Here is a 12,571-nt window from a genome sequence, read left to right on the forward strand (position 1 = left end):
TCTTCTCATCCTCAAATCCTAGAGGAATTTTCATATACACTTCTTCTTCCAAATCACCATGTAGAAAGGCATTTTTTACATCAAATTGTTACAAATCCCATTAAAGATTTGCTGCACATAATAGTAAAATTCTAATAGTATTCATTTTAGCAACAGGAGCAAAGGTTTCCAGGTAATCTACCCCATACGTCTGTGTGAAGACTTTCGCTACAAGCCTAGCCTTATACCTTTCAATTGAACCATCTGCTCTATGTTTCACAGTGAACACCCACTTGCATCCAACTGGTTTTTTTCCCAGTGGAAGAGAACAAGTTCCCATGTCTCATTCTTTGCCAGAACTTTCATCTCCTCCACCATGGTTGCCTTCCATTTTGGATCAAGACATACTTTCTTGCAATCCTGTGGGATAGAAACAGAGAAAACAGACAATAGAAAGGCTCTATAGGATGGAGACAAAGAATCATAGGAAATGAAATTAGAGATGGAATGTTTAGTATAGGTTCTAACGCCTTTTCTGAGAGCAATAGGAATATCAAGATCATTATCAGAAGAAGGAAAAGTAGACTGAGAATTAAAATTAGACTCTTCAGGAACCAAAGGAGACTCATCACATACCTCAGGATGTTCAGGAATTAAATCTAGAGATTTCAATTTATCAGCAGTCTCCTGCTCGATGGCTATATCTGTCTTGTTCCGCCGAGTATAGATTCTTAAATCTAATCTATTTAGTCTCCCTCGAGATTTAGGTGACTCCCCCTGAGTATCATTATTAGATATAGGCTTTAACCCCAGATTTTTCCTTTGAAGTTGAAAGTTAGGAGAAGACCAGGAAGAAGGGAAAGACAACTCTTCTTCCTTCCTATGCTCCCCCTAAAGAGGTGGATGGAAATAAGATTCAGATTCCCTACAGGTAACATCCATGCTCACAAAATATTTCCGTGTAGAAGGGTGGTAACACCTATACCCCTTCTGAGTACTAGAATAACCAACAAAGACACACTTGAGGGCTCGAGGTTCTAACTTCCCCTATTAGGCTGATGAACAAAGCAAACACAATCAAAGACCTTTGAAAGAACATTATATGAATTTTTACCTTGCAAAACCTCTAAAGGACTCTTAAACTCCAAAGTCCGGAGTGGCATCCTGTTAATAAGATATGCAGCAGAAAGAATAGCGTCCCCCCAGTAAGGTTTGAGAATATTCATTGTAAACATAAGAGACCTAACAACCTCAAGTAAGTGTCTATTTTTTCTCTCAGACACTCCATTTTGAGCACTAGTGTTAACACAACTAGTCTGATGCAAAATTCTATGTGACTTTAAATATTCCTAAAAAAACTCCATTCATATACTTTGTGCCATTATCAATTCTCAGTATTTTAACATGAGCATCAAACTCGGTGATAATCATTTTGTGAAACTGCTGAAAACATGAAAATACTTCATTTTTTCCTTTCATCAGATATATCCAAGTTAACGTACTGCAACAATCAATAAAGGTCACAAACCATCTATACCCCCACACATCAGAATGGATAGTCATAAAAGGAACTAAAGTCTTATTATTTTTTGCAGGTTAAGATTATCTAGTATGTTTGACAAACTCACAAACATCACATACTAACAATTCAATTTTCCATCGCTTAAACAAAAAAGGATAAAGTTTCTCTAAAACAGTAAATGAAGGATGTCCAAGTCTCCTATGCCACTAGATAATTTCTTCCTCAGCACCCATAGATTGTCCCAACATGGCTTGATCAACACAATCATTCAATAAATATAGTCCATCTTGTAGTCTACCACTGCCAATCGTTTTCCCTGTTATCAATTCCTAAAATACACTGAGTGGGAAAAAATTCAATTTTACAGTTGACAAAACTGACAGACAGAAGATTAATAGGAAAACTAGGCATATATAAGACAGAACTAAGATTTATAGTAAGAGTGCATTTAACAAAACCTGTTCCAGAAACATTAGATAAGGATCCATCCCCAGTGCGGACTTTTTCTTTACCTGAACATGAAGAATAGGATATGAATTTATTCGAAGAGCATGTCACATGTTTGTTTGCTCCAGAATCTACAACCCAAAATGAATTATCATGATTGGCAAGAAAAGCATTACCTAAGTTGACGAAGTTAGAAGAGGCAACTATAGTGGATTGTGATTAGCCTTATCAACAGCTGTAGAATTGATCATGACACTACTTCTGCTCTCCTACTGCTGAACATAAGAATATGTCTGTCTTAAGGTGGGCAAAGGATCCTTACCAAGTACTTGGACCCGAATCTGATCATACTCCACATTTAGCCCAGCAAGAAAATCATATATGCGCTTCTTCTCAATCAATTTCTGAAACTTAACTGTATCAGCCGGACATGAAGCCTGAAAGTCCTGATAAAAATCAAACTCTTGCCATAGACCACTCAATTCCGCATAATACTGAGCAACAGTCAACTCACCTTGTGTTATTCCATGAACCTTGTTCCTAAGCTCATGAACTTGTGCATCATTCCCAACTTGAGAATAATTCTGAGAAATAGCACTCCAAATGATAGTTACACTGTCCAACAGTAAATACCCACGAGTTATATGAGGTTGCATAGAATTGATGAGCCATGACATAACGAGAGAGTTCTCCGACTCCCACTAATTGTAAGTATAACTAGCACTTTCTGGCTTTTTCTTATATACAGTGATATACCCCTGCAGTCCTCTAATTTGAATGAACAGTAGACAGGATCTGGACCATGCCAAATAATTAGTTCCATCTAACTTTATAGGACTAATTTGTAAAGAAGGATTATTACCGACAAATTCAGCCTTTGTTTCAAAGGCTTCCTTCTTTCCATCAGTCATTTTTCAATTAAAGGAATAGGTACTGAGGCAGAAAGCAAGAAACTGGACAACGGAAGGTACCAAAAAAAAAAAAATGTGCAAACCAAGTGTGGAAACACGTTGGTCAGAGGAGCGCCACACAAGAAAGGTCATCGGCCAGAGAATTCACCAGAAAAAGGGTGCACACGCCAGTGCGTGAAGAATGACGCGAGGCTTCTGGAGGCGCGTGAGCTCATGTGCTTCACCAAACGGCAGCGGGACTCTCCGTGTAGGCCAATCGGCTAGTGTCCTTCCTCCTCAAGTGGGTAGTGATAGCCACCTCCCTTCTTAGAACGACGTAGAAGCTTGACCCACAAAAAACTATCCAGAACTACACTATTCACGCCAAAAATTTTGGCACAGCTCTGGTACCATGTAAAAGACAAAGAATTTAGAGAATTTCTTTTATATTTCTTCATACAAAAACGATTTACAAAAATTCTAATTTATACACAAAGGCTAGGACTAAATAGAAAAATAATAAATACAATGATTCCTAATTATATTCTAATTTATAGCTAATTTACACTAATTAAGGAATTTAAACTAATTAAGGGATTTTAACAGTATATATACAAATCTAGCTCAAAGGAATAAATTAAGTTTTTTCTTTCACAAATATTTCTTCTCTCCATGGTTTCAAATAACGGCCATTACGTAATGGCTGTTATTTACATGTTTTGGAGGGGCCTGTTACACAATACACTGTTATTTACAAGCAAATCTAGAATTGTAAGTGTAACAATCGTTACGACAGTTATGTAACGGTAACAACTTGCTACAATCACATGAGAACAGTGTTATTTTACTTCTATTTTCTTTGTTTGTGTATTCTCTCTTCTACAGCTGCTATATCTCTCATATTCTCTTAAATTTTTACCAAAATTTCCCCTTTCTTCCACAAATTCTCTCCCTTATTGTTTATTTAGCTAAGATCATCATTAAATATCATTATTCTAGCTATAAATTGTCTAATGCTAATGATGTCTAAACATTATATATTTAATATCTTTATTTGATGTATTTATGCTTATTATATAGTTGTGTATCTTAGTTTTACTTGTATCTACCAATATATAGTCATTTTATGAACTTTGCAAATTTTTCAAAAAAATTTACATAGCTTCAGGCCATTACCATCACGGTTACATTATGACCGTTATAGGCCTGTTTTCGCTATCCGCAACCACGATCGCGAACGCAACTGTAATTTGAAACCATGCTTCTCGCTTCTTTTCTCACAGCCTTAAACCATGGTGGTTCCAAATAAAAAATTAATTAACCCTTTACATTCAATTGTTTCCATTGATTTTATTAGTCCAGGTGTTTTTGGAAAGACATAGGCAAAGAAAAAGTTAATTAATTCAATTTTGTTCAATTCTCCCTTAACCACCTCAATAAAGAAAGTAATATGGTGTACTTCTCTAACAAAGATTTGCATTCTCTTCTGCTTCAAAATTAGAGGGAGGGTTTATTCCAAGTGAGGGAGAATGGTGTAGAAGTTGTTATGGCCTTGTTTGGGTTTGTTGCAACCTTTTTATACTCAAGGACAGGTTTTTCTCAAGTGGAGGATTATGATGTGAGGCATTTTTAGGGTGAAGAAACAAATCAAACAACAATAGAAGCATGTTGGCGTGAAAAAGGGGGGGAAGAACAAGTTCTAGCAAGTCTGGGCATAGGGGATTTTGTAGGAAGTGATATGCATGCCCCAGGCGTGGGATGGCATCGAATCCCACACCTTCTTGAGACAACATAACAACAATGTTTTTTTAATTAATTTTCATCTCTAACAGTCCTAATTCACCTAAGACTTCCAGTAGCTACATATATATATATATATATATAATATTTTAAAATTTTGATTATAATTTAATACTATTTTATTTAAAGTACTAAATTAGTATTTTCATAATAATGATATTTTATTTTATGAATATTATTTTTACATGTATTATTACTACAATAATTTTAAGTTATTTTTAATATTGTCTTTATCAAAAATAAATTAAAGTTAATTTATCAAATTAAAATTAAAAAAAATAAAAATTAAGTTTCTTTAGAGTATATTTAATTTTACTACTAAAGTTTTATTAAATTAAATCATAATAAAAGAAAATTGGATCTAATTGTAAACATATAAAAAGTTAGGGACTGAAAGTGAAATTAAATTAAAAAAAAAAACAGATTTTGAAAAAGGCGATCATCGAACAGTCTAATTTGCTTAGTGAGATTTTCAAACTTTTTTTATTCCCAAAAATTAAAAATAATTTTATATTAATTATTAATAAATTTTGGACTTAATTAGGTGCAATCGGATTGAGGATAGCTCACTAACGTCAGGATTGCATTTTACTAGATCTGGCTACCCGGCGGCCCTTCTTGGAACATGGTCAATATTATAGTCAATCCTAGCATTTTCAAACGTCCTGGACGCGTTCCAAGTGTCAAATTTGGCATAGCTAAATCCAAACTCCAAGTTGCTCATTTTTGCCTAATACTAGCTTAGGATAAAAAATTCATAAAATATTCGTGAGTTATTAGAAAATTATAATTCTTTTTGCAATAGTCTTATAACCATATTAAGGACGCGGGAAAAAATTTTAGAATTTTTAAAACTTGTTTGAATAATTTTTATAGAATATCATTTCTAAGGGCAAAAACATAATTTTTTATTTTGTGAGATTTTGCTAGGACTGAAGGGCCCAGGAGGGGCTATGTGTTGTTGATGAGATATGGGTTGATTTTAGAAGTGTGAGTTAAACTACTTTGCAAGTTGAGTATGTCCTACATACAGGGAAGACACTGTCGGATTTCCGGCATAAATTAGGGTATCCTTATTTCTTTAAATTTTTAATTTGGGTTAGTACTAATAAATTTAAAACATAATTATCTAAGTGATCGGGGTCATCCATCCTTCTCCACTCAGCCACCGCAGCAGTTTCTGGTCAATCAGTGAGTAGATATTGATTTTATTTGTAATTTCAATATTATTATTTACTCAAGGCATGCTCATGATCACTTATACATATATGTATATAGTTAAATATTAGGCACACCTTTTATTGCATTTGTGCTTGTTGACATTGCTGTTGTTGTTATTTTATGGCGATCTGGAGCTGTGTGTGTGAGTGGATGTGTATGTGGATATGGGCAGGATGGGTAGATGAAGTTAGAGCTAGACTCGCTGGGACCCGATCCTTATTATGGATAAGTCGGGATAAGTACGGCTTTGAGTTGATCTCGCTGGCCCCCGCATTTGGATATTAAGAGAAAGTTCGACTTTGAATTGATCTCGCTGGCAAAGGTTGGAACTAAGAGAGTTGGGTGGGGGATCAGCTCCCCATATATATATGTGTGAGTGCTGCAGATTGCCTTGGGTGTGATATGACTTGTTTTGCTTGGTTTGCATTAAGATGATGCATTTCATTTCTAAGGACGCATTAAAATTGGATAGTTATAGAAATTACATGTAAAATCAATATCTTACTCTATACGTTGAAAGCTCACTCCTGTTTACCCTATTTTTTTCCAGGCTACAAGAGGAGTTCTTTTTCAGAATAACCTACTTTCTTCCTCACAGATTTAACATCAGTTATTTATTTGTTTTATTATTTTCTAAATTTGAAATCCAGAACTCCGCATGTGTTAGCAGTAGTATGGACCCTATTATGAATTGTATTAATTTAAATTCTTGATATTAATAAATGAAAATTTTTATGACATATAAATAATTTGTAAAGGATGGTATCAAGGTTGAGCTAAGCTCCAGTGGTTTTACTATCTAATGGTTATCGGGCTGTGTTGACTTGAATTAAAATTTTAATATTTTATTTTATTTTATTTTATTTTATTTACATATTGAGCCTCAATTTTGGCCCTGATTATGAATTAAGGAATAGTAAGGCTTACTACAAGCCTCGGGGACTTTATGCTGGCCCGAGTCCTAGTGCCAGTCCGGTCCATGGGATCGGGGTCGTGACACTATAGAAATAGTTTAGAGTTAATTTAGAAGCTTTCCTACTCTATTAAGGATTTATTTGTTTTTCTACTTCAACTAGGATTAGTTTACTCCTATTTCATTTTGTATTCTTAATGTATTTAAGTTTATCTAACGATTCTATTTAGTAGTTATCTATTCTTATTCTATTTGGGGATTTAAAACTCTACAAATACCCAGATTTTACGTATTTTCGACAGAGCTTTTCATTAATAAAAATCCTGCAGAGAATTTTCTCTCTATTTTGCACTCGTCTGAGTGTATGTTATCCTTTTAAGCTTCACGTTGCGTCATTTAGTTTTAGGTAATTTACTAAAATCCCCTCAAGGTTTTCAATGACATACAGTTTGGTCTTTGCAATTAATGATTTAATAATTAAACTACCATTAGTAAAAAGAAATGTAAGATTTTGCAAGAATAAAGTGTTTAAAGCCAAAGGCAACAATGGAAAGTTTCTTGACGTTTTTAGTCAATTTTACTTGAAGATTATCATGATGTTATCACTTTTTGCAAGTATAGAGCTCCAGAGTCCAGGCATCTGTATAAGGCAAAGTATTCATCCGACATAGAACTGTTAAGGAACAATTACCCAATGATTCATCAACTCTAAAGAACAAGAACATGAAGCAAACTTATGCCTTTGATTATCATTTCACTTATTAATTTTTCAGTAGCTAGTTCCACCAAAATTTAAATATCAATCACTGCAATTAGAAATCTTACCCTGAATTGTAAACAAGATCTCTAACTGGATCTCTCTTGGTATGAGGGTCCTTAACTGGTATGAAACACTCATGCATAACCCTGAGAACATGAGATAACTTGATGCAAGTATTACTCCTTGATATACCAGGAAAACTGTAAACATTTTTCGATGATCTTGTCAATGTCCATGTCAAGCCATCCACAGAAGTAGGGTTTGAAATTCCCAAAAGTTGATGAAGTTGGGCACATAACTAAGAACAGTAAGAAGATGTAAAAGGGTTATGACCTTGTTGGATTTTCAAGAATTATATGGCTATATGCTACTTTTTCACATCTAAGCTCCAATTATAATGTACAAAGAAATCAGATCATCAAATTAACAGCCAGTATAAATTAATTGTATGTTTACATGTCTAATTTTAGTGGATAAGTGTTCAAGTTCCTCAAACACAGGCTAGGGAGCTCCGGGAAAGAAAGGATGAATAGGGATTGATTTGAGACATGCAAAACTACTTGCGGCAGACAAAATCTTCACAAAGTGAATTAAACAAGTTGACTTCAGGGGCAGAGAAGGGGAGGCTGGGGGGAGCCTTGGCCCCCCAAACCTTCTAAAATCATGATTAATACACACACACACACACACACACACACACACAAAAGAATTTACTTATTGGCTCACCCAAAAACAATTTATATTGTTTATCAAGGTAATAAGAAATATTAGAACCACTTATTCTCATCATTTTAATGAAAAAAAAATAAAAACAATTAATTAAAATTTTAATTTTAAAAAATAAAATATGCATGATGTTAGCTCTTGTTTAAAAGAATAATTTGTAATATTATATTCATAATTAACTAATGAAAATATTATCACATTTAAATTCTTAGTTATTTTCTTCTCACACATTCTATATGTAGGACAATAATAAACTGAAAAATATAATTTTATATTTTGCTTCCTCTTAAAAAATTCCAAAGTTTTTAACTTTCATGAAATAAGATTTTACGAGATAAAAAGGCAGTCTCCAAGATTGTTTTAACATCACTTGTTTAAGATAAGTTTACTCATTATGTTTTTTAATTTATCCACATAATTACAATTATTGATAAGTATTATCTTTTACTATTATATGATCCACTTTATTAAATAAAATTACGTGTTTAATTGATTATCTTATATTTTGTTATGGAAAGTCAATCACTATATTATTTCTCTGTATATTCTGTATTCTATATTTCTATTTAGGATTTCTTATTTAGGATTTCTTCCTAATTAGTAGAACATAATTATAGGAATCAATTGTGTATATATATATATCCATGTACAGATTAATTGAAATTAAGGAGAATCATCTCTTTCTACATATTTAAATAAATACTAAATAATTAATTCGTAAAACTTATTAATTTGTAGCAGTAGTAGTAATAGTAGTAGTGGTTTAACATGTTTAATTTGATTTACCTTTTTATCTTCTAAAAAAATATACTCCTCATAATTTACTGAATCAATTATTAAATATATAATTTTACATTAAAAATAATATTACGTTTGGTAAGCATCGGCCCCTCAAAAAATTTTTCTGGCTCCACACATATTAACTTTAATGAAGTTCTTTTTAAATGTATTTGAACTGTAACTTCTGATTGATATTATCCTTTTCTTCAAGGAACTAAAACAAATTTAATGCAGTATACCTCATAGCAAGCTTTGCTGCAAAAATTCTCTGATGGATAGTCCATAGGAAGCAAACATCTAGCTTTACTCAAGCAGTACACATGATCTACAAAGAAACAAACCTAAGTTTCAAATATCCAAATTCCAACCTAAAGCTAAAGGAGGGAAAAAAAAATATGAACAGGATATAACAACTTTAAAGGTTGATGAGCAAGACTCACATGTGCGGCCACACTGCAGACAAGCATTATTGAAAAGTGAATTGTCACCTTTGCCACATAGCCCACAGCAGCAAGACGGACAAAGCCATTTTCCATGTGGAACATCCTGAAATGGGTCAAACAGCAAATAAAACTTGATGAAAAGGAAAGTTTGACCAAGTTAATTTTATAAAGAAGAAGCAAATACCAGAACAAGGGCATCATAAGATACTTAAATATATAAATACATATTGAACTACCAGAACAGATGAAAAGAAATTTGTCTAGACCTATTTATGCATCTCGAGCCTCCCTAAGGTGCATGCCAGAGTAATGTTGCCTGCCTTTAGCAATAGCAAGTTGAAGCACTAAGGCTTGTGCCACTTGCGCCTTGCACCTCAAGCATGCATTTACTAACTATGCATTCAACATTTGTTTATATGTCCCAAACATTTTAATAGCTTAGCTACGTAATTAAAATTCATAGAAGAAAAAAATAATAATCATATAGGAAAGAAACCTGCACCTTGAGGTCAAGGCAACTCAAATGATATGAAGATGGGCACTTGTTGCAGCACATAAGATCTCCCCCATAGTGACAAAAACTACATATAGTGTCACCAATGCCACAAAATCCCCTCCTCCTTTTACTCTTCCTAGGATGAGACCTCTTACTTTTAGGACTAACACTCTTCCTACAATTCTTGATAGGCAGAGCACGATGGCATTGATCAATGGATAAATAATTCTTAGCTGGTTTAATATCTACTACCTTCTCTTCCACCTTAGATAAAGACTTTAATTTTGAATTGGCACGCTGAAATTCCTTTGAGACCCTTTCCTTTGTTGATGAACATTTTCTCTGCTTCGTGACAGTAACAAGTGAAGGCTTCTTCTTCCGCAGCTTTCGACTGCAGTTGGGAAAATTAATAGCAAGATTTATTTTGATTTGTCTAGACTTGGTCAAATTTTCCCTTCTCCTAATTGACCCATTCTTTTTAACATGAACAATTTTCTCTTGTTCTGAACAATCAACCAAGCACTGGTTACCATCAACTTCACAAACTTTGAGATTTTTTTTCTTCTCTACATCTAATTTCACTTCACCAGGATGCTTATTTTGTGTGGACAGCGAAACAGAAATTGCCACTTTATCCCGACCAAAAGAATTACCAGAGATGTTATCAGTTTTAGCTTTCACATTATCATTCATTGTGGATGATGAAAGATCTATTACTTGTGTTCCACCACAACAATTATCAGCATGAAAGCTACTCTTTTTAGTAATAGTTATTGATGACCACTTCATAGACCTCGATTTCGACTTCAAAGTCCTCTTGTTTCGGGGCCATTCATGCGGAAAATATTTCTCTTGTGTTTTTTGACTTGATCTGGAAACATTCAACGCACCACGATTTCTTTCCTTCAGAGAAGTAATATATAATCCTGACATTATCTTAACACGCTTAGAGTCTTTTGCTGTCTTTCCTTTTTTCTCCATTACAGGAGTCAGATTCAGATCATGAAGAACCTGTCGGCTTGATTCAACTGCAGTTTCATGAACAACATCCATGTAGTACTTTCTCCAAACATTTCGAGCACCACAAGTCCACTCTGATATCATTTTATTAAACCCATAATTTAACCGCAAGTATGACCAAATCTTTTTAACATAATTAGATGAGGGAACATGTCCCTCAAGCTCCATGGCCAACCGCACCAAAATCCAAACACCACGTTCACGCCAAATACCCAAGAATTCATCCCAATCTCGAGCTAAACGCAAGTGACTTGTGCTAAATTTTTGCTCATCATCCTCATCAGGAAAAAACACTAACCGCTCATCTGCATCATCATGACAATCAAAAACAACACCTTCCCACCATGCATCCTCAAACAAGACATCAACACAGACCCCAAAAGAAAACTTTTTATCAGATGATGGAGGTGAAGGTCGAATATGCCCACGATATGTTGACGGAACATGACGGCGAGAATGAAGGCCTTCAATTGCCTCTGTGACAGGGATCGACTCGACGAGCTTTGAGTCACCTGTTTCACTCAAGAGTTCATCATATTCAACAGAACGGCATAATTTGGAGACACCAACAACCACACCAGGGTGCCAAGAGCCTCGCAGTCCTTCCTCAAATTGCCTAACCTGAAACCAATCCACGAATAGCATTGTACAACCAAGGCACATTAACAAATTTATCAAACATGTATGTGAAATATATAATCACGTATCTAAAACAAATTTCCACAATCATAAAGACCCATTAAAGAAAAATGCTCTAATCAACGAAAGTATGTGAGTTATCAAGTTCTAGTTCCAGTCCGAACCAATTGCATATAAAAAAAAAAAAAGGAAAGAATGATCTATCCCACCTAGAATCAAGCTCAACTCCAGTTTCGAAAACCAGCAGAAGATTACTTTTCAACCAAACAGAAAAAAAAATGATTAAAAAAATAGTATACTGTAAATAAACGCTAAAACCTAACAAGAAACGACTGAAATTTAAAATTTAAAGAAACAATAAAGACGAAATTTAATAAAGATAGAGACTAAAATCGAATGGAAGAAACCACCTCCACTCTCTCATTGAGAAGCAGCTTCCTTTGATTCATTGCGAGAAAGATGGACAGAAAAGAAGACTTAAAGCCTCCGTCGATGTTGACCGACTTCCGCCGGTGTTGGTTTTCCCAATTTCCACAGTCAACAGAACTGAAGTGAGTGACATTCATGCCTCCGTTTAGGTTTCGTTTGTAACAGGCATCAATCGGTGATTGGTTTGCCCAAATTACAGTTTAGTCCCTAAGTGCGTTCAAAATCAAATATATAAAAATTTATAAATATTATTACAAAAATATATATTTTATATTTAATTAAATATTTATATAAATAGATTCATATAATAAATAATTAATATGTAAAATTCAAACTTAATTTAAAAATATCACAAATATTATTCTTTATATTTAAATTTATTCTAAATTCGATTATGTATTATTCAAACTCATCATGAATTCAGTTAAATTAAGTATTTATAAAAATATTATAAAAAATTTAAAAATAACTATGAAATTTATCGATCAATATGTCTATATTTAATT

General features: G+C 33.7%; 1 protein-coding gene across 10 annotated transcripts in view; it reads right to left on the bottom strand.

The window, feature by feature from the left end:
- LOC110655126 (uncharacterized) overlaps positions 1 to 12,250 on the bottom strand; it is a 64,531-nt gene extending 52,281 nt beyond the window's left edge. For 6 of the 10 annotated variants that reach the window (XR_009140812.1, XR_009140813.1, XR_009140810.1 and 3 more), the window contains exons 1-5: positions 12,047 to 12,249; positions 9,984 to 11,618; positions 9,479 to 9,584; positions 9,278 to 9,363; positions 7,598 to 7,830 (exon numbers count right to left, since the gene is read on the bottom strand). Coding sequence is in view for 1 of the 10 variants with exons in the window: in XM_021811319.2 (XP_021667011.2) it covers positions 7,598 to 7,830; positions 9,278 to 9,363; positions 9,479 to 9,584; positions 9,984 to 11,618; positions 12,047 to 12,202 (2,216 nt within the window). In the remaining 9 variants the exon portion in view is untranslated. Of the gene's footprint in view, positions 1 to 7,597; positions 7,831 to 9,277; positions 9,364 to 9,478; positions 9,585 to 9,983; positions 11,619 to 12,046 lie in introns of all 10 variants that reach the window. The other 4 variants (XR_009140817.1, XR_009140816.1, XR_009140815.1 and 1 more) reach the window with 2 other exon arrangements.
- Positions 12,251 to 12,571: the final 321 nt, after the last annotated feature.

Source organism: Hevea brasiliensis, chromosome 10 (genome assembly GCF_030052815.1).
Source record: "Hevea brasiliensis isolate MT/VB/25A 57/8 chromosome 10, ASM3005281v1, whole genome shotgun sequence".
Classification (NCBI taxonomy): domain Eukaryota; kingdom Viridiplantae; phylum Streptophyta; class Magnoliopsida; order Malpighiales; family Euphorbiaceae; genus Hevea; species Hevea brasiliensis.